The 23,424-nt window shown below is 40.9% G+C and overlaps 1 protein-coding gene across 13 annotated transcripts in view; it reads right to left on the reverse strand.

Moving 5' to 3' along the window:
- Positions 1-23,424, reverse strand: part of ptprma (protein tyrosine phosphatase receptor type Ma) — a 229,131-nt gene that overhangs the window by 59,391 nt on the left and 146,316 nt on the right. For all 13 annotated transcript variants that reach the window (XM_072680004.1, XM_072680005.1, XM_072680002.1 and 10 more), the window contains exons 10-13: positions 20,613-20,814; positions 20,372-20,474; positions 6,602-6,875; positions 1,925-1,961 (exon numbers count right to left, since the gene is read on the reverse strand). In XM_072680004.1, the coding sequence (XP_072536105.1) occupies positions 1,925-1,961; positions 6,602-6,875; positions 20,372-20,474; positions 20,613-20,814 (616 nt within the window). The remainder of the gene's footprint in view (positions 1-1,924; positions 1,962-6,601; positions 6,876-20,371; positions 20,475-20,612; positions 20,815-23,424) is intronic.

Below are 23,424 nucleotides of genomic sequence, written 5' to 3' on the forward strand. Positions count from 1 at the left end.
CTCGGAAATCAAACGTCGTTCAGCTTTCAGCGAAGCTATGTTCCATCTGTCACGAGGAGCAGTGTTACCCTACAGTACCATCAAACGCTGCTCCGGCAATATGCTGAGGGAAGCTCGCCTTTATGGCTAGGCCAATGCTCACAGTTTTTCTGCTACAACTAAAAAATTGAGGGCTGTCACAGAAACTCAATTAAACCGGATTACTGGATTGAAAAGGAAAATCATCGATAAACATAGAACTTCAGCAGTGATTAATCAACAATGATTCGCTGGCAATTTGTGTGAACATAATGCATATTTTCATTGACCTTGACAATCTCTCTAACAGTAAGTTTGTTGAAACCGTATAAATGGATATATTTCCTTTTTGTACTAAAGTAGAATGCAAAAAATATATAAAGTCAGGATTACTTGAAATTTATTTTTTTAACTCAGATTAGTCACAAATTCTCCTAACTCACATTCACACTCACACACATTCATTTTTAAGTTGTTAAGTTCATCTCAGTTTGGTCAACAATATATTTTAAGTTAAGACAAACATGTAAGTTGCAGGTGAAGTTTGAAGATTTTAAGATTTTCAGTCTGGATTTCTCCCCTTCTATTAGTTAACTATGAACTGTGTTTTGATGTAGCCACATTTCACAGGCTTGTGAGTGGCACAACAGTCTAACTGTCTGAGTGTGAGGAGATCATAAGTTCAAATCCCAGCAAGTGCTCAGACCAACATTATCAAAAGCCTCCCAATCTGGGAACATCATGTGATGGGGTAATTTCAACCTACAGTTCAAAGTCATCTCTACAGTTTAGTTGCTTTCATTTTAGCTGTATGATGACCAAACTGAGAGGCAGAGCGAAAAATGTGAGTTAGGAGATACTTTAACTGAATTACGCTGAGTTAACTCAAAAAACACTCCCCCTTTACCCCATTTACTTGAACCAACAGACCAACAGAAATGGACCAATAAAAATGCTCCAAAATGATTTGGGAAAAATCTCTAATGTTTAAATAAATAAATAAATAAATAAATAAATAAATACATTTATAACACATCATATTTTTATTGTATTTTATTTTACTTTATTTTATGCACTGTATGTTGGCCTCATTTTCCCAGCTATACATGGTATATGGTTTGTCATAGATCAATTTTATCAATCAATTTTATACCTTTTTTTTAACAGTTTGCTTGATTATTAAAAACTCTAGTAGCCTATATGAATAAAAGTCAATTTGATTGCCTATTGTTTACATAGACCTTTGCGTGACACCAACACCAATATCCTGGTACAGACTATACCATATACTCATCACTATAATAATCCTTTCTATTCTAAAGCAATATTAGCAAACCCTTGATAAAAAACATTAAACTTTTAATAAGTTAAGAAGAGGTGGCTGCACATCTTTATCATTAGCAGAATTATTCTAGAAGAACAGGTGGTCTGACGATGTTTTTCACTCATTGTATATTTAGAACTGACTACATTAGTAGCAAGTATCTGCAGAAGACCTGTAGTGTAGTGTGTGTATGTGTGTGTGTGAGAGAGAGAGAGAGAGAAAGAGAGAGAGACAGAGAGTTTTGTACAGTATGTATGAGAACATCCTCTGCAGCTCAGACAGGATTAGTAAATACAAGGTTCATAGTGTTTTCTATGCTTTAAGTCAAAATGAAAGTGGGTTCAATATTCAAAAACCTGGTGCTGTTATAGAAGTCAGTGTGCAGAGTGTTTGCTGCAATGCTGTTAATAGGATTAGATACTGAGAGATGAACTGTCCTTTTTGCAAGCATGTACAGGGTTGGGTAAAACACATGAGCACACAGAGGGCCTCCTACAGGCATGCCAAAATAACCAGAGGCTGTTGTACAGGTTTAGGAACATGTTTCAATCCCTACACAAGATTACTGTCACACAGTCCTACCTTTAGTGGCCACGCGAACACAATCGATTTTGGTTTCCTGTGAGAGAAAGAGAGAGAGAGGGAGAGAGAGAGAGAGAGAGAGAGAGAGAGAGAGAGAGAGAGAAAGAAACAGAGAGAAAAAAAAAAAACATTTTTCTGTCAAAGAATGGTAACATATTAGCTGTCATGGCTGTTAGGGAGGCTATGTCTTTCAGTCACCTTCTCTGTCTCTCACAATCTGCTGGGGAGGCTGACCGTAAAATGTAACAGACGGAGGAGAGCAAGCAAGAGAGCGAGAGAGAGAAAAGGGAGGGGGTTTGGGTGGGTGGGAGGCAGATAGGGACACTAAGGCTTGAATGCAAGTCTCTCTGGTTGTTAACCTGCCAGCAGTCTAAGGCCTGAGCTGACCCAACACTGTGAATATGTGTGTGTGTTCTCTTTTCAGTTTTCCCATCATCAGCTTTTAACACACTCCCACGTTCCACCCACTACACACATCTCCTCAACTTTGTTTCACCTTTGATCTGCTCATCAGGGCTCTGCGTAGCACGGTTTAGCATGGTTGGTGCACTGTGCACCGGGGGACTGTTTATTGGTTTGGTTGGTTGTTTACATAGCTTGCTCCTCCGGTGGAGGGTGTGGTATTGTACTGGGGAGTTGCTTTACTCAAGTCATGAGTAAAAACATGTTTTCTAATTCCCTCCACTACCTCCAACTCCCCTAACACACAATGACCAATAACCACATATTTTTGAACTTCTGAAAAGCTGAAAAGCTAAATGCACTTGTAGAACACATTCAGTCCCGCTTAGACACTTAGACAGTTGGGCCACTCAGGAACCTTCTGTCTGTAAGCTAAATGTCTCAATCATGGTAACCAATCATATGCTACAAATGCAGCAAATAGAGAGGACATCTTCAAATTCTGGTGAATTCATTTAAGCTATTCAGTTTACTGTAAAACTGTGCTTCATGAATGAATCTTAAAAATGTCTGGCCACAAAAGCAGTCTTACACAGTCCCAATCCTAAAAAGTCGCTTAGAAACTGAACATGAGTCACAGGCTCCAATAACTGAGGTTGTGCTTGTTCGATGGCACAGCTGAGATGGATGGAATGAAAAAGCCAATTCAGAATTCTGTAGTGTGCAGTAAAGCAGCTGGAGCAGGAGCAGTGGCAGCCAGGAGCGGCTCCACTGCTGGCAACGGAAGTGCAGTCAGTGGAATAAAGGCCGTTTAAAAACGTTAGGAGAAGAACATCTTCCCCATAGGTATTCAATAGATTACAATATTCAGCGGCTCCGAGGGGAGATCCGCTCAGTCCTTCCCTCAACTTTTCAGAGCGAAAAACAAAACAATAGAGGTTTGGGGGAGAAAAAAGACGAAGCAGTGGCGCCGTATGAAGGGCTGCTTTCGTTGTCTTACAAATGAGGAACAAACAAAAAGAAACTGGGGACATGAATATTCACGAGGCAGCGAGTGACGGAAGAGCTGGTTTTAATCCCCCTAGCTTTATTACAGCAAAATGCACTTGTGAGGCCCGCTGCATTATTGAAGAGACGACAAATTAAACCGCGAGGCTCTGAATTATTGAGGCTTGTGGCAGGATGAGTGGGAGCAGGTAGAGCGAACGCGGGCAATGAGCCTAAATCATAAACAACAACTCGGCCTGCTTCTTCTTTCAACTCCAACAGGTCACACTCACCCGACAGAATGGGTTCAGACAGGGAATGACGATAAGGAGGGTGGGATAAAGAGTGAAACCAAGTCAAACGTGAATAAAAAAAATAATTATTAAATAATGTTACATTTTATTATTCAAAAAACTATATTAGTAATAGAGCTGGGGTGAGGATGAGAATAACCTTCAGATTGGTAGAGAACCTTTACATCAAGTAATGGCTCTTAAAAGGTTCTTTATGGAACTTAAAAGTGGTCCTTTTTTTGGCGCCGCTCAAACAACGATTTGAAGCACCTATATAGTTCAGAGTGTTAGCAACTCTTCTGAAACTTCACAGGTTTCAAATAATTACTATTACTGTTGGTGATGGTAAAATCGTAAGAAGCTCCGTTCACAGAGGTAGACAGACATCCCATATCATTATGCTAAGCTGGCCACAACTATCAAGATACGCAGGTGTGTTTGAGTTGTAGCCGTTGTTTGAAGGAACACCTGCCCTTACATGTCATTTAAAAACAATATGCCTTTAAGATGATTTTAGAGTTAGCGGTTCTTGGGTGTGTTGAGTGAGTGACAAAACCGACCTGTCGGGATCAAACCTTGAGCCAGATAAGGTGTAAAAAGCAAAAACCTTGTATTTTTATTTCTGCCGACCTCTGCAGTTGTTCTTTATATTGTGCCAGAATTTCATGATTTATGGACCAATAGAAATGCTGTAAAATGACTTGGACTTGGACTTCCTTTGAAAGATAAGACGTTTTTTTCCCTGTCCTGCAAAGTTGCCATTTTGAAGATACAAAGTTCTTGCATCATGTTACACTGCATTTACATTACGACATTAGTTTATCCAATGTCATTATTTAAGCACCAACAGAAAATCCTGCACCGACACCCACTGTCAGTGAAACAGTCTACTCTGTTTTGCCATCGACCTCAGTGGTGGAGGTATAGATGATGTTGATTCTATCTGAAAGACGAGCTGTGCATGCTGGAAGCAGAACTCCAGCCTTCCCAGTTACTGTACGTCTTGCCATGGCAACTTGCGTCGCCAATGGTCATGGAAGTTTTCCTCAGTGTTAACATGTAAAGGCATTAGGCTCATGTGCAGCTTCTCCTCAGCATTCCATTCTATTGGCAGTGATTTGCTATGGAGATAATACAAACAGTGAGTGCACAGCTGACCATCTGTGTCAGAAATGGGCGCACCTTGCATCTGAATTTCCTAATTAGTAGAGGTGTCTGTGTACTCTTGGACACTGGGTGCTAAGGGACAACAAAACACCACAGCTTTCACCTCACTGCCTAAAATTGGGTTCTTTTCCAATTAGTCAGGGTCAAAGGTCTCTGGGGTTCTTGTCTTTGTCAGTATTGGCCAAAGGCTCTTTATAGAGCTTGGCAGCAATTTGTAGAAAGCTGTCTTCTTTCTCAAATGTCAGGGCCATAACAAAAACTTATAACAAGAACACACATACAAAGACATGCATACATACAAGAGTGTGCATGCACACAAACACACACACACACACACCGTTTTGGTGTTGTGTGTCCCCACTGCACAGTCATAAAGACTGAATCACAGTGGTAAAACACCCCTTGCACTAAAGGCGGTTATTAAGGAGGGGTGCATGTGACTGTAAGCAGTCATAAGGTGGGCAGCTAATCTCTTCTCTCGCTGACTCTCTCTCTCTCACACACACACACATACACACACCCTGCAGGCCGAGCGCCTCCAATTAGAGACGGTGAATTATCTAATGGCCTGAGCCTCTTTCTCTTTCACTGGCACTGGAATAAAGGATTGGCTTTTCATTAGGGTCAATTTGCATATAAAAAAGGGAGATGGCTGATAATTCTAATTTCCAATTAAACTGGAGTGTTAATAATGCATCCGTGAATAGCCGTCTTGTACTGTACCTCTGAGCGGCTCGCTCTGAAAGTGCTCCCTCTCACTGACAGTTGAGTCTCATCTGCCTCTGCCAGCTCCACTCTACTGTGGGTGCAAAATTCTCTTTTAATGGCTGGGAATTCAATATTCCTAAATTGAGCATATCACTCCGTTGATGGAGAAGGACTTGATGGAGAAGCGCACTGGTGGGCTGGCGATACATAGCAAATTACCCTCTATTGGGTACTAATCCACAGCTTGCTGTCGCATGCAGATTTTCTGTACTTGCAGGGGCAAATTGATTCCTCAGAGGAGTGGCAGTTCTAGAGCAAATGAATTACCACATGTTTGGGGGGGGGGCAACAGAAAGGGCTAACACTCTGTGCCCCCCACTGTTATGGATTGAAATGCAGGCTAATGGTCAGTCCTGCAAGGCATAAATTCTGAAAATAATCCCACCAAACTGTTTTATATCAGTTCCTATATATATATATATATATATATATATATATATATATATATATGTGCCAGTAGGGATAAACCTCACAGTCTCCAGTCCATACAAGAAAGAAAAGAAGGCCCTGAGTAAACTTTCTATGGAAGTTCCCCTTCCTATGGAAAGGGACAGAAACTGGTGACATTTAAATGGTGCTGACAGAAGCAGTTGTTAATTATACACATGAATTTGTCATATTTAGGGTGTGTGAATTATGCATTAGGTGTTGGCCTATATATGTATAGAACTTAGAGCTTAAGAAAATGCACAATCAGAGGTACAGGTATAGCTATGTGTAAGTTGCTAGTTTATTAGGCACACTTTTGTAGCAACACATTTTATCAACCAAGTGGCAGATAGTTGCACTTTATAGATTTATAAAATTTGTAGCTAATTTGCTGCTGCGCAACTGAACAGCCATCACAGGTAGACAGGGCTTACGCTGATTTGAAGGTTGTGGTACGAGTTTGAGTATTTGTATGAAGCACAGCAAAAGATGTACTTAACTGATGAAAGGTCCAGAAATTGTAGGCACAAAGTTAGTAAACTACATAAACTGGCAATGTATGAACACATGTAGTACACTCAGTGTACAGTGCATAACTTAGCAGACAATTACAAGGGTTCTCCAGACTCACCCCATTGGCCTTGCTGACTGCTTGGTAGTAGATGCTGTAGCTCTTGTGGGGGAGCAGCGGGGCATTCCAGTATCCCTCATAGGTCTTGTTGTCTCCAATGGTGAAGGGCAGGGAGCTCTGGATTCGAGATGCTGGAAACTCAGCAGTGAAATAATATGGAGAGCTCAGCACTGAGGCATTCTGAAAGTGGATGGGGATTGGGTAACACCGCAGGATCTCAGCAGCCCGCTGTAATCGACGTGGGCGCTCTTCCTCTACCACCACCTGATACACACTGCAGAAACACAACAGGAGATATGCATTCAGCATAGGACTTAATAGAGCGCATTTAAAAATGCAGCTAACCAATTGTTCTCAGTTTACACTCAGGGAAATCTGAGAGAGCTGAACATCTGGAGGAGAACAATAATTGCCAGTTCTGTCACATCAGCTAACAGCAAGGCCAATAGTGCTCTTTGAGACTGCTGGATTTAGTTCTGGCGGCTGTGCTAATAAGGGTCTGATATAGTCTATTTATGGTATACTCTTTTACACATGAAACCTTAAAGGAATAGTCAATGATCAGCCAAGACACACTTGGTATATATTCACGTTAGTTTAAAACGGAAGATGCTAGGCTAACACTGCTAACAAAAGCACAGGACCTAAGATAGCTACCTATCTAATCTGTGTAAATAGATGCCCATGTTGTAATTTATTAACTTTAAAAATGTAAAAGTTATGTATACATAAAGTCACAAATCTTGCTTCTGCAAATACATGCAAGGTCTCTCAATGCGCTCAAAAGACATCAAAACCTTAATTTGTTTGTTTAAATAAGGTCCATTTAGTGCATGGATTTACCAAGATGAGATGTGTGACTGTCCAAGTCCAGTGTTTGTTAGCAACGTTAGCCTAGTATCTCTCATTGTAAAGTTCAAGAGGTTAGTCTGAAAGATATCAAGTTAACTAATTCAAACTGTAAATACAGGTTTTCAAGACAAACACTTATTGTATGTGGCATATTCCTTAAGAACACACTTTATCCAACACAGGCATTTCTTGTTTTGATAACTTGATGCAAATCTAATCAGCATATGTTGCAAAAAATACACTGCTAAAAAGCAACACATGGTGTACGTTTCAATGTGAGCATGCAGTGTAAGTTAATGAGCACCATGAACCAGAATCAAGGCGCTAGAGACAGCTTGGAGTTTGAACACACTCAACAGACAGCATGTAGGCCAGCTAATCTGCTAGCTTCTGGCACTGCAATGGCAGTAAGGCAGACACTGGTTTTGGCCGAGGGTCTTCTTTGGGTTGAGCCTGGGAGGCTTTCATTAACTAGCTAAAGCCTGGAGCCTCAGGTGAAGAATCAGGTCGATGAGAAGCAGCCTGCTACCCAATTTAGAGCACGGCCAATATCCCATCTACGGGGAGGATTTAAACAGCATGAAATAAAAGACTCTGGTATGAGATGGTGGTCCTGCCTTCCTTTTTCAGATATTACAACCCTGAACTATGACACAGAGCAGAATGAGTGCAGAGTCTCCAAGTGGGGCTGAAATAATGACAGAATAGAGAAAAAAAAACATTACCCAACTACAGGAGGCTGAAATTATGGTCAAGATAGCAAGGAAAAGGATCAACATGTACCTGGTCTCAGTGTTAAAGCAGACTCTGAGGAAGGGGCTATGGGCTTGGCACACTTGATATGTTGGATGTATAATGGGATGGGAGGGGAAGAGGCATTTTTTTCATTCGCCCAGAGGATCAAACCAGGCTGTGCTCAAAAGCCAGGTCTTTCCCACTGCAATAGAGAAGATATTGGCTGGTGGCGAGCTGCTGAGACAAATGAAATGGAGGCAAATTTGTAGGCTGGCCAGACTGGGGGTTCTCTTTATTGGAAGGAGACAGAAAAGCGAAGCCAAACAGAACCTCAACGGAGCACTGAATAAAACCTGTTCTTCCTAGCCAACTCAGGCCTAAGACAAATGAAAGGCAAAATTCTGAAAGGGACCAGGCCTCAACTTCAATTACTCTTTAACACTTCAAACAACTGAGAGTTCTTTTCAGATGTCCTTTTTCGGGAATTTAGCTGGTCAATAAAGAGCTGTCCGGCAGGACTGTAGAAGAGGAGCAAAGCACAGGAAATTGAGGCTACTAAAACTCTCAGAGCATCTTATTACATTTAACAAACTGCAACAGCTTTTACGCTGGGGAAAGATCTTCTAAAAAGGGATGACCAGTATATCAGAATCAGACCTCAATGAGTTAACTGTATAATAAGCTACGTGCAAATCTTCAAACCAAACAACGTGATAGAAATTCCAAGTCTGTGTGGTGCACTGTCTGTACACTACATATTACAGTGCATTATGGGATTGTTACAATTCAGCACACCTACAAAATGACAGAACCCCAAAGTAGTGCACTATACAGTAAACAGGGCGGTTTCAGACAAAGCTAAACTGAACCCGCCTTGCCACGTGTGTGTGTTACTGCCATTGTGAAACACCAAGCGCCCTCTTTTGGGCATGCCGCACCTGACCCCCCACACGGCTGCAGAAACTATAGAAACTATAAAAAAATACAGAAAATATATTGTCAGTCTATCAATGTTTTTTGCTGTACATTATTCCCCTAGCAACAGGCAAAGGCATGTGACAGAAAACTAACAGCTGTTACCCCAAAGACTGCGCATTTCCAGCCTGAACGTTTGGAAGTGTAAGTCCAAATGGACTTGGTTTTAAAGTCACATTCCAGAGCTCCAGTATGGGACCTTTTTGGTTTTATGCAGAATGAGCAAGGATACCCTATCAACGTGAACAAGCTGGTATGTTAACTTTGTCTAATTCATGTTTTTTTTTATTTACTTAACTTTGTATTTCTTTTATTATTATTCCTTATACTATGCTATTATATTATCATTAAGTCAGTGACATAAAATAGTTATGGTCACAGGCCTACATGTTAAGTGTATGAATATTTCAAATATCATTTTACTGTTCACAACAGAGTGTGAAAGAGTGTGACCAAAACATTAAATCAAATTTGCTTTGGAAATGTGCAATTAACAGCTATAAGCATTCTATTTGTCCCATTATCCCTAATTTGATTGCCAGACATGAATGCGCCATTAAAGGTTAATAGGATTAATAATTTCCTGGTTAGAACAAATTGTTCATTTTTTCAGTACTATATTTGTAGAAGGTTTAACGTGATAAATCCTACGTCACATCCCACTTGGAACAGTTAGAGGACAGCTCTGAACCACAGCTTAAAGAGAGACACAGCTCCAACTAATGGGTCAAAAAACACTCCACCTGACCTAAAACGGAACATGCTGTTGTGTCCTAATTGTGCTTTTAGACCTGGTTGCTGCATTTGGAGCATCTGCTTCGTTACTACATCCCCCAGACAGGTTTTATCACACCTTATGGGTTTGAAAGAGAGTGTGAGGATGAGAAAGACCTTGCGGCCAAGTAAGCATGCTCAAGTGACCCACATTATATGCACAGTGACAGGATTACAAGGCCTAAAAGCAAAGCCTTGTCCATGTAAATCAAGCAGGTTATGAACCACAGGACCTTATTACAGCAGTTGCTAAAACTTAATTATGAAATATCTCTTGTTTATGAAGCAGCTATTGTTGTATGACATTTAATAGTTGCTCATTTATTCAAAATAAACGAGGCCAGATGAAATTCTTTTTGGTGTGGGTCTGTGGTGCTTACAAATACAAAATGCATATCTCATGTTTCGAATAGCGCTGTGGTGTATTCAATATCTGCTAATTACATTTTCCTCATCCGTTGGAGATTACATCTGTCATAAACTGCTTGAAAATGTATGCAAGTAAATACACTCCCCTAGCTGTGGATCATTATAAAAGAACTCACCCTCCATTGAGTCTCTGTTGCCCTTTCGGTGTGTAACGCCACAAGGCAGCATGCCCGCTATTTAGCGATAAAATCTGACGTAATAAAATATTAAATAGAGAATGAGAAATATGAAGTTAATTACAGCCCTGCACTAAGGAGAACAAAGGGCAGGGCAAGGGCTGGGGTGGCAGGGAACAAGGCAGCTCTCATGAAGGAGAGAGAGAGAGCGAGAGAGAGAGAGAGAGAAGAGGGAGAGAAAGAGAGAGACAGACAGCGAGCAGAAGAGGAACGTTTCCTCTGGATTTAGGGCCTGCTTAAAGGCCACCCATTACTTTAAAAGTCTGTCTCAGTGCTGATTTACAGCCCTGCTGCCCTACAGATCGGCCAACATCACTCGCAGCCTCTGCAGCTAACTCCCTTTAATACCTCATATTGTCAGATTTTATCACAAACATGACAGAGAGCGAATTCAATAGGAATGAGACAATGTATACCAAGCTGGACCATGCAGAAGATTCTTCATGATAAAGGCAATGTGATGAAATGTATACAAGAACGTGTCATGTGGGAACATCTTTTGTACACTAATTTGATAGAAGTGACCCCAACCCTGTAGAGTCAACGATCGACTTTTGTTCTAAATTAAAAAACATTTTTGCCTTCTCCTGTAAAGTCACCATTTTAGGGATATATGCTTTTCAACGGACAGCGATAATATAAATGAATGCCCACATGTTTCATATCAAAACAGTCTCAGCACTATCTATAATGAGACTCCATGTGACCATGTGATCTAACCCTAAACCTGAGAAACTGAAGTCAGATTTAGAAATTCTTCATATCTCTTGTGAAGACACACCTTTACGCATACATACAAACTTTTTTTTAATGCTTGAAATAGGTTTACCATAGTCTTAGCTTCACAAAATCCACCAATTACAGATACGAGCCAGATGATGGACACACAAATCCACCAGTAAGAAACGTAGAGAAGCAGAAGACGATTTTCTGAGCGTCCATTGGTCAGTTTCCTACAAAACCATACACAAATCCACCAATTACGCATGAGAGGCAGATGACAGACATACGAATCCACCAGTTAGACATGGTGAGAGGCAAAGATAAGTGTCTCGACCTTTCTTCAAAGCCTCATAACTCTCATAACATGTGAGTCATATACGATTTGGCAATATGATCTGGCTGAGTTAATCTACTATATCTGTCTTATTAGGGTTGTTCAATTATGTAGTAGACAAACAAAACACATCGAGTTGGAGTTTTCTGCAACTGCAAAATGTAAAAAAAAAAAAAAGTGTTTCTAAAGAAGCATGCAGGTGAGGTACTGGTCTAACCTGATACTTCTTCATACTGTGTACAGCATATTTACAAAAAATGCTGTTGATGGTGTTATGCTGTTCTATATTCAGCCATATAAACACATAAAATCTTTATATCACTCTTCAGCTCGGGATTCTGGTAAATAGACAGAAAGTGGGACATGGAAGAAAAAAAAATCCATTTCACAGACAACTACAGAATTTCACATAACAAAAACAAAAATGCACTTTAGTGAATAATCGCTGTTACTCTAGAATAACTAAGTGATCCGAAGGTCTCTGTGTTATATAAATACTTATTAACTACAGATAATGTTTTTTTTATGACTACAGACGCATTATCTCACACGGCAGATGGGTTTAAATGTCAGGAGCAAGCTGAGAGTGTGCTATAATGTCTGACTGTTGCAAATGGTCTTTGTTTGGTTTGTTTCCATTCACTGTAGAGGATCCTTTGACATGGAGAATGTAGACATTAAGTTCTTAACCAAGGTGCTAGAGTTACTTTTAGACTGCAGCACAATCTGAGAAAGGTTAGGTGATCTTAAGACTGTCAAAAACAGAACGGCCGAAATTACACAAGACACTAAATCCTAACTAATTAATCCTTGTCTGTCTTAACTGGGAATGCAAGTCCTGATTTGTATTCAAGAAACCCTTCACACACTCTCTAACACAACAATCGATGTGCGCTTCGCGATCAGGCGCCATTAACAGCTCGGCAATGCAGCTACCGAGGGAAATACCGTTTCCAGAAACTCTGATTGGCCTTAGCTTTGCCTTATCAGGTAATTGGCTTATAGAGGTTGGACGGGGCCTGGGAGGAATGGAAGGGGTCATGGGGTTCTGGCTTTCCTCTGGCACACTCCCATGCCCCCCAAAAGAAGGGCCTCAGTCTTCGTAGCTCATTCCCTAACGCCGCTCATATTCATCCATCACCTTCGTCCATTTCGCTCAGCACATTTAGCCTTCGAGGACCAGCAACCTCAGAAATGAATTCCTCTAATTAAAACATATAACAGGCTGAAGCCATGGGAATGAGAAGACCACATAGAGCATGCACTGTTGTGGTCATGACGTACACCATCAAAAGAGGCGATAAGCCTGTTTTGAGAGGCAATCAGCACAGGAGACACAACAAACCACCTTAAAAAAACAGCACCAACAATAACGACTACCTAGTAGGCCATCAAAGAAGGCTCAGTTCAGTGAACAGCGCCTAAAAAGCGCACTCTTGTTCCACTGGAACACCCAGCAACCGCGGTAGACACCAATTAAGCTCTCTCATACCAGATCCATTGGAGCTTTGGAAGGTCACGTGTTCACCTTCCAATTACAGGCCTTTTCCATTCGGCATTGAGTGAGCTGAGGCATAGGACTGGGATATATTTTCCATGTGCTCTGAACAGGGAGACAGACATGGAGGTGAACATGAGACTTCAATGTGTTGGTAGAAAATGTCCCTTTTCACTGGTCTGAGACGTTTTTCTGTTTGTCCCATAATGGTTAGATTCATGATTTAGATGAAAGGACCTAGTCCAAGAACAGTATAAAAGGGACAGTTTGCCCTCCAGAGTCAGAACAATGAAAGAACTGTTTTTATTGGTTTTCAGTTATTCAGCATTTTTTTATACTTGAAGTACCTGAAAAGCATTGTACCCTGAGTAGGGCTGTGCTACAGAAGGTTCCCTGTAGAGTTTTGCTGATCCCCTGATTTAAAATGTGTCCTAAGTCTCTGCCTACATTGTGAAATCTGACCAACTATCTCTGGTGCCTGTGGGACTTTATTTATCTCCTTGCCCATAAACTAACTCAGGAAACACAAATGAGGTGAAACTGCACAGATTAAATGTCACTTAAATCTTCAGGTTGGCTGAGGTTCCTCCATGAATTTCTGGTAAGGAAGTGGATTTGGGAAGCAAGTCGCAGGAAACACAGACATATCTGATTTGGGATGAATCATATTCTCTGGCATTGCGTACTGGATCTAAGATTGAAAAGTGGGGAAAAATAAAATTTACATCCAGAGAGGACTTTAGAAAGATCAGCGTAGAATCTTAAGAGGCAGTACACAATTCTCTTTATGGTATCAATAAAGAATGTATCATTAAACAATAATAATATATTAATATATTATATCTCAAATCTGTGAAAGAAAATAAACATCCTGCTAACATCAGCAACACACTGTAACATTAAAGGCTGGTATTATAAAATAATTAACTTAATAATCAAATTGGTGACAAAGTTCGACTGGTCGAATATTCGACTAACCCTAGTGACCAACCAGTAAAAAAGTGTTTGTCATGTCAAAAAGCACATTTCTCAATAAGAATCTATTCAGAACAAACCTCTTTTTGATGTTTCATTCTGTACTTGTTTAATGAAATATAGTTTAGATTTTTAAGTAACTGGTTTTGCATCATTTTTCAGGTACCGGTGCAGAATAATAACTAATTACATTTATTTGCATGTATTCGAGTTTAATTTTGATGAATCCTTGAATCCTTAAATGCAATCACTCTTTTTACCAATGATTAAAACCTGCTTTTGCGGCCCATTTTCCACACATCGAACGAGACATTCACTGCACTGTAGCACCTCTTCTCAATCTATGAATCATGTTGCACACCTCACAGGTATTTATAGCCTGATCATCCTCGTGCAATGCCATCAGCAGGAGCCTGAAGTTAATACCACCTTAAACATGTGACCATTTTTTGTCTGGGGAGCTACATCTGGAGCTTACTTACTAACGTTCTTCTGTGAAATAAGTATATTTTATATTTTAATATATTTAATATATTTAATATATGGCATTTAGTTACAATTTAGTTACAAGTTTAGTTTTTTTTTAATTTTCATTAGTTCATCTCCTGACAGCTGCTGGATACACATACACATTCTGCTGTAATTTAAAAAAAAAGTATTTTACTTTGTATTTTCCAGTGTTGAATCACTTACAGTCATAGTATTAAAATGAACACTCACTGTGTTAATTTAATACTTGCAAATTTAGCTGATGATGCATTTCTAGCCTAAATCTTTGCCTTAAATCACCGCCACAATTTTGTTCTTGCTGCATAAGAAATGCCCACCAAAATAAAGAAGGCAGTTTCCATTACCTGCATTTTCGGACGTACATGCACCGCTGAACAAATCCCATTGAAATGAATAAGTAATGCTAATCTGTCTTCAGGAACCAAACAAGGATATGGAATACTCTCAGGAGATTTTTCACTAGCCCCATATACAATGTATATGATACTAACCTCTGCTAGTCTACTGTGTGACTGTTACCGATACACTAGCACCACAAAGGCTGTATAGGTATAGGTATGGCCTGTTGGGAATTCTGCATTTGAGGGCTGTGAACCAAGCCTATCACTGACACCCCAACTGTCTCATGTACTATGTCTTTCAGTGCAGTGGATCCGTCTCCCTCTGGAGACCTCAGGTAGACCAAAATCCAAAAAAAGAAAAAACTTTTACTAAAAACTCGCCTTGTTACTCTACTGTAAAAAAAAGTATGGTTATTCTCTTCCAGGAACATGATATCCCTAGGGATGAAAGTGTGAGAACAGGAGTAATTGTCGCCAGAAATAGAAGTGTGAGCTTAGTGTACTCTCTTCGCCTCTCTTTGCATTGGACTTGGCTCAGAGTCAGCTTCAGTCAATGACAGTAGTGATGCTAGCTCAGAGCTTTGCGAATCCTTACTCTATGCAGCCAGCCTGCGAGCGCTAGTGTTGGCACGAGGCTGTGGGGGCGGCTGTGTGGCCACCACGCGCCCAGCGTGGGAGAGGGAAACATTAGCGTAGCGCGATGTGACTGACAGACGTGAGGGCTAATCCCCTTAGACTGCAGGATGAGCTTTCCCCTGCCGGTGGAGGCCATTGTACCAGTCTGTATGTAGTCTTGCCAGGCCAGTCATCGAAATGCAACTCATCTTTGGGCAATGGCTTGGGGAAGAATTCCACAGATAAATGCAACGGGACAGACACGTGGAGTCCTGACAAAGGCTGGCAAATATAGCTTACACATGCACACGCCTCTTCAATTAAAGAAGGAATGTTTTCATTCCTACGCACTCTTATTGAGAGGAAATCTTCCCACAAGCCCAGTCATTGTAAAGAATCTGTTCTCTGCTAAGTATCACACTCAAACATCTGCTGTTTGATATAGAAATACTGGGTCCTGTAAGCCGATCCGCGAGTCTCCCTGTTTACTAAACCTGAGCTTACAGTCATGTTAAGTAAATAAGTGCTGGGCTTTTTGACTTGACAAGGATCCTGTAATTGAGAGAATCTACAATGTTTACGAGATAAAACAACAAAGAGAATGAATTAGACTGGTAATCTAACTGGTTGTGGCTGCCACCCACAGCACTTAGACACCATTGCTCACAAAAAAGCTAAATAGATTGCAGTGTTCTCCAACCGCTCACACTGAAATTTAACCTCTTGAGACCCTGCGTCCACATATGGACACATTACATTTCTGCCGCTCTGCACCATGATACACCATGATACCAAAAACTTTGACCCTTTGGCCTCATATGAGGACATTGTTTTTTTGCAAAAACGACTTTTTGTACTTCCTGTACAAAGACTAAGTTTATTTTTTATACTTGTTAGGTCCTACTAATCCCAAATCTCAGGAGGTTAAGAGTATTCATGTAGTGTTTGTCCACCTTTTTGCCAAACTCCATGTTGGCACAAGCCTCTACTCCTCTGGGAAAGCCTTACCCTAGATGTTTGAAGATTGCTGCGAGGATCTGACTGCATTCAACTCAACAAGAGCATTAGAGAATGCATCTCCACTGCTCTACAGCCCATAGAAGGATTTACACCCTTCTATCTGATTTTTGGCATTGGACATGGTGAACTTTGGCACAAGTGTAGCTGCTCCAAAGTGCCCCATTGTGTTCGTCATGTTTTACCATGGATACCTGTATCAACTGAATTGTGAATTCCCTAATGAGAAGGGATGTGTTCATACTTGCCAAGATACTTTCTGCACTATGTAAAGCAGCACTGATTTCCACAGCTTCTATTTCCATAGAAAAGCATGTCTTAAGTACTGTCACAATAGAGAATTCAGAGCCGTACCACTGACTGCTCTCGCTTCACATTATCTCACCGACTTCAAAACAAACTGCACCTTCAAAACTCTCTGAAACCCATACTTCTTCCTTCATTGATCATATGCCGCCTTTTCAGGACCATCCTGTGGCTCTCGCTCTGGTTGTGTAAACGTGGACATCCTAATGCGATGGCACGTTTGTTATTCATACAGTCTGGAAAAGATTATGCTTGAGCTGATTTGCCCAGCCCCAAATCCCCCCTCAATGTGCAATAACACGACTGGGGCGCACTAATGGTAAACAAAAGCTGGCCTTATGGGGTAATTAAGAGCGGATGCAATTAATTAAGATGTGCTAACGGTAATTAAGATGACAACACTGATGGCTGTGACAGGCTGACAAGACAGATGACAAGTCTTCGATTAAGATCGGGCAGGACGGCCTTACGTTGCTTTACATTGGTGGTCATGCGAATGCCAGCGGGTGGATTTTAGCACTTTTTTAAGGTGTTATCACTGCTGTCAGAAAGAAATGGTGCTCGTGAATTTAAGGGTTACTGAAACATCTAGGTGGTTTCTGAAAGCACCACGGCTTGTAAGAAAAAAAAAAGTGCTGGCATAGATACAGAACAGAGCTGGAAATCTACCTTTGTGCTTTTTTAAAGTGCTGCCTGGAAAAGGCATATCTAAAATCCCACCACGTTGAGTACCTTTTGTCACATTCCTGTCTATCTCCATTAAAAGCGCCTCAGACTGCGAGAGAGTCCATGTACAGCTTTGAATTCTTCATGACAAAGCACAAGGTGCAAAAAACAGCAGTTGAGTTATTCATACTGACGCCTTTCAAAGTGCCTTTCTGATCCAAGGCAACTGCCACAAAAGCGTTCTGCCAGTGTCTGTAAGAAAGAAGTCAATAATAATAATAATAATAAAAAAATACAAACACACACACACACAAAGTTCCATGAAGTTATGGCTCAGTGAAGAACGCTTGAGTCAATACAGAGCAAAATAATTAGACTGAGCTTAGCCTGTGTACTGTCTAAGTGAGAGAACCAGGACCAGGAGATGGAAGGTGGCATGGGATGGAAGTCCCTGGAATGATTTTAGCTTCTGATCACTCTAATCAACACTGTGCCTTAAAGGAGCAGAAGGACCCCTCTCATAAGTGTGCAAGAGCAGAAAGAGAAAGAAAGAGATGGGAGTGAGGAAGCGAGAGAGCCAGAGTAAGAGAGAAAGCACAGTGCACACAGTCAAGGCTGTTACCTCCAAACAGCACAGGAGCTATTCACAAAACACCACAATATCCAGCAGAAGGCAGAGGCAAATAGCTTCTTCTGGAGCACACACACACCACACCTACACACACACACATTGGGATATGTTGTTAACGCTGGCAAATTAGATAAAAGTCAGGCAGGAGCGGGGGAAACTTGCCAAGACTTATTGATTTATCTCTCAACCAACAATTATGAGGGGAAAACTAGGGCCAGGCTGCAGTTTAAATTCACACTTTTCTCCCTTTAAGACATCTTTTAGGCGCCGGCAGCCTTAAAGCAGGCAAATGGGCCACAGATACAGAATCAACAATACATTTTAAGTTAAATAAATGAACTGTAGCTGAAATTGCTTTAATATTTTGTAAAGATTTTAGCCTGTGTTCCTCTCCCTTAGTCTGTTTACAGTTTATTCTCATCTGCAGGTTAGACCTCCTCTTGCTATTCCTAGACTCCTGATCATGGAGGCTTGTGTGGGGATTTGAACTTATGATATCTGATCTCTTAACAGGCAGGCAGTGAGACTTTTATGCCACCAAAGAGTTGATCTACATATCTGTGTACATATCTCTACACATAACTGTGTTTTTATGCAGCATCATTTCACAGCTCTCGAGTGGCACAACAGTCTAACTGCCTGCTTGTCAAATGTGAGGAGATCATACGTTCAAATCCCAGCAAGGGCTTAGCACTCCATTGTCAAAATCCTCCCAGTATGGGGACATCACGTGATAGGGAGAAGTTCTAACCTACAGATGATAAGAAACAGTAAACAAATCGAGGTTTTGGATGGGACAGAGATTAAACATCTTAACATTAATATTAAAGATCATCGGCAGTCACATCGGCAGTCTAAAAGCAGGCAAATGGACAGCTGGTGAAAAAAGCAGTGTGAAAAGAAGCAACTCCTTGACCACAATGCACAGCTTGGCTAGTACAGCACAAAAACAAAGGGGAGGAAAGGAGGACAGGACTGTGGTGAGCTTCTCAGTACGAGGCATGCTTTGTTCTTATCTTGAAAAGGCAAAAAGTGTCTCTCACCGGGATCGAATGTGCAAACAATAAACCGTGATGCTAATCGTAAAAAAAAATATATAAAAAAAACGCACACACAAACATGTACACACACACACGTTCACACCGTCCCCCGATCAAAACCCGCTGCTTAGGTCTCTGAATATAATTAGAATCAATTAATGCTGCAGCTTTGATGTTCATGTGTACAGATCCGCCTGCTAGGACCAGCAGCCTGGGAGGCCAAAGGCTACATGTGATTATATGGACTACGCATAAAACCTGCCAATGAAGCTTTCCAGTTACCAGCCGCCCACACTAAGAGTGTGTGCTCATGAGGTGCTGGTAATCACTTGTAGTCGCTGTGTTGACTGTTTTGTCAGAGCGCTAGCACAGCTGCAGGTACACACATACTGAGGACACAGTGCTGGTGGCCCACAGTTACTACATCAGGTACGGCACCTTCATGAGAATGTGAAGTAATTAAAATCCTCAGAAATGACCTTTTCTATCCAAGATAGAGGTGTTTTATTAGAAAGCAAGCTACTTTAAAGCAGCATTGGTGCTTTGTCGATACTATTTTTGCAGATACCATTAAGTCCATACACAGTGTTTACATATACACAAGTTTTTTTAGGTTCTTATAACTCACATTTTTTAGTTCTGCATCTCAAATTGGTCAACAGTGTATTTTACTTAAACTAAAAGTCATCAGTAAATGTGCTGCAGCTGAAATGTTTGTTTGACCGTTTGTTTCCATCTGATCACACAGGGTGTGGTGCTGTTTGAATGTGAACTTATATAGCTCCTGTGTCTTTACAAGCAGGCAGTTAGACAGTTGCATCATTTTAGAGCTATGAAGCTATGTACAGAAAATAAATCTAATTTAGTAAATTTACTCAGAACGGTGGTTTTATGTGGTGAGGGCTGTGGTGTTAATGGGATTCAATCATATGATCTCCTATCTCTTTACAAACAGGCAGTTCTAACGAGATGCAGAACTCAAAAAAGGGGGTTAAGAAAACGTTTGACTAAGCTAATTTTGGTTAACTCAATAAAAGTTCTGTTGTCAGTTACTTGGTTTGCTTTTAATCTATTATCAGTGTAGAACCTGATTTTGTGTCATCTGAGCTCTGCAAATCATTGTTGAGACAGTGACTTTAGTCACTACACCTTAATTTCAGTAAGGTTTCCTACCTGACTGGTGCTCCTCTGCTCTGGGCAGGTTTCAGCAGGACTGTCACAGTGCTGTCTGTCTGATTGAGGGGTGTCTCCTGATCATAGCCAGGCATATGTGGGGCTGTCCGAAAGAACACAAACACACACACACTATTATGTATACAGTACTATTAACAGAACCCATGCACTCATTTACACAACTAGTCTTAAAGCACTTCTGTCAGTGCAGTAGATTATTCCAGTGAGAGGTGACCCATACATGAGATCTTGGTGGTAAACTGGGTCCTGGCCTCGGAACCGTAGCCTTTCACAGTGCTGGCTCGGATAGTGAAGGAGTAAGTGGAGCCTGGGTAAAGTCCCACAAACGTGTGCGATGTCTCATTACTGAGCTTCAGCACCTTCCCACTCTGATTGGTCAGGTTGAACTCTGGGTCAAAGGAGCTGACAGCTTTGTAGACTATCTATGGGAGACAAAGAAAGAGAGAGAAAGAGAGAAGGAGCTGAAAATGTTATCATGCGAATCAATAATGCTTAGTTTCACATAAAACACTATGTACTGCATGAATGTCAAGCACTTCCACCACAGCATATTACAATATATATATATTGTAGTCTCATTCCTAGTATTATTACTATTACTACATGTTATTTATCTCTTTAGGGTCAGTAGGTTCAGCCTGGGTAATGCTAGCAAGCCTGCTCAACCCTGTTTATCTATATCACCTAGAAAAGTAGAAAATCTGTAGTTAAATAGTTATGATAACTCAAAAAGGAAGGGAAATTAATGCAATTTAAGAAACATGTTAATGTAGCCTTTTTCTGCAGGTCTCCCACTCACCATTTCATCAGCTGAAGTTTTTTTTATGGTTTAAATCTTCTGCTAGAGGACGAACACCACAATGGTGTGATGGCACGTTGACTTTTCTGTGAGCTAACCCTTTTCAGTAAAGAGACAAGCCACAAGGCTTTATTTTTTGCAGGATGAACTATGTGGGGGTTTTTTCAGTGAGTGTGTGAGCTCATTCAGAGTGCAACTTGGATCTCTAAGCATGTATTACTGCTTTTTTCTATTTAACCCAAAGTTTCAGATTCTAACAAAATATAAATCTATCATTTTGCAGGTAACATAGATAGCACAAATGATCTGGGCCTGACGCAGTCCTGTTCATCCACAAATCTGGATCCGTAAAATGGATCTAGCCATCAGTTTTTTTGCAAGGTAGGCCAATACATGTAAAGATCTGGTTGAAGGATCTGGGCCAGTTTTCAGTGATTTCTTAACCTATATGGCTCAAGTGCGAGCATTCCCGGTAGAATTTCAGTAAGGGATTATAATTACGTTATTAATATAGAAACGTGGATTTAATGGCAGTTACATACATTAGCATCTAATTGTTGGTAAAATGTAGGATTTGGGACTTTTGGGACTCAACTGTCATAACCTCAGACTTTTTGCATGCAACTAAGCCAAATTTTACCTTAACAGCAGCAAAAATAACAATAATAAAAGCAGTAACAAAACAAGGGTAAACTCTCAGTAAGCTTTTGTGCAAACAGAGCTCCATTTCTGAGAGTTGGAGCCGGGAGCGTTTCGCATTGTTCCTTTTCCATTGTTCCTTGCTCTTGAGCAGCAGATTAGAGGGAGAGAAAGAGAGAAAGGGAGAAACGGACGGGTGCATTCCAACTGGAGCGCCCACCACCCAGGCCGCTCAATGTAACTTTATCAGAGTGTCTGAAAAGCCGCATTTGAATAAATCATTCCTCATGCTAATGGGTGGCCCTTCCATCACGGCTCCACTCTGATTCCAATTAAGGAGCACAAAGGGAGCCGTGAGGGCCGTGTGGTCTGGAGCCATCAGGTGTGAAATACCAGGCCGCTTCCTTCCTATCCACTCTACTGCAGGCGTGCCTCTGGAGCCTCTCGAGAACTCAAACAAGAACTTCTGTTAGCCTCTGACGTGCCAGAACTGGGTGATGAACGAGGAGTGATGTATAAAAAAAAATTAAAAAAAAGATCCCATAAACTACAGTGTGATTCTGCTGTGTGCATTTGAATTAAGCTTTGTGAGAGAAAAAAATGTCTATGGCAATTTGGTGAAGATTACACTGCTATATGGAGTGTGGGTTGGGACCTGCTGCACTAGCAAATGTATGAGTTCCCTAACCCCATGAGTGCAATGCAATATTTTGCCACTATAAATACAGTACTACAGCATAGAAGCACTTGAAAGGACTGTTCTGAAATATGTCTAAGGAGAGGCTGGATCAGATACTGATCTGCGTGTTTCGTGTTTGATTAAAGGACCTAAATGAGCATTAAAACTATGCATCTGTAACTAGCAAGGCTAATCAAAGAGCTCGGTTCAATCTCAGCTTCTGAAGCAGCTTCAGGATTAGTGAACAAAAGATCTCCTGGGGTAAAAAAGTTCCTCTCTGATCAAAGTGCACCTAAGAGTGCTGAAATGTCATGGGAAAAATAATAACGGTGGAAGTCTATCAGACTTTAATGAGGCAGAAAGCCTTTGATTTGTCCTTTTTTCCTTTAAAGCTGGAGCAGATCATGCTCATGACACTGCCTAACAGGCAAGAGACATGACAGAATGTAATTTCATAATGTGAATGTGACAGCTTAATTGGTTGAATTTCCACAAATGAAGTTCTGCTACAATGGCTCTTTTGAATGCTGCATTGTGTAGCGCTCAGAAGCGCGCATCAAATACAGATGCACACAAAGTTGAGCGAAACAAATAATGTAGACCTAAAAAATGTGAAAGGCCAACTCGCTCTGAAAATGTGTGTTTAGTGTAAAACATAAGTACAAGTCAGAGAAACCCCTTTCTTTTATTGAATTTCCACTCAAAATGGCCAGTGCTCTTTATCTGGATTTCTTTCTGATGAAAGATGATTCTGAGGACATCTAACAACTAGGCAAGACCTGGTCGACCTCCTAAACTGCCCCTCTCAGTTGAACGGCACTTAAAACTTTTAGATTTGAGGGAGAGATTATACAGTAAATCAAGCTCCATCAAAGCTTCAGATCTGAAGAATCAGTAGGTGTTTGTGTCCATCCT

This window comes from Salminus brasiliensis, chromosome 5, assembly GCF_030463535.1.
Source record: "Salminus brasiliensis chromosome 5, fSalBra1.hap2, whole genome shotgun sequence".
Classification (NCBI taxonomy): domain Eukaryota; kingdom Metazoa; phylum Chordata; class Actinopteri; order Characiformes; family Bryconidae; genus Salminus; species Salminus brasiliensis.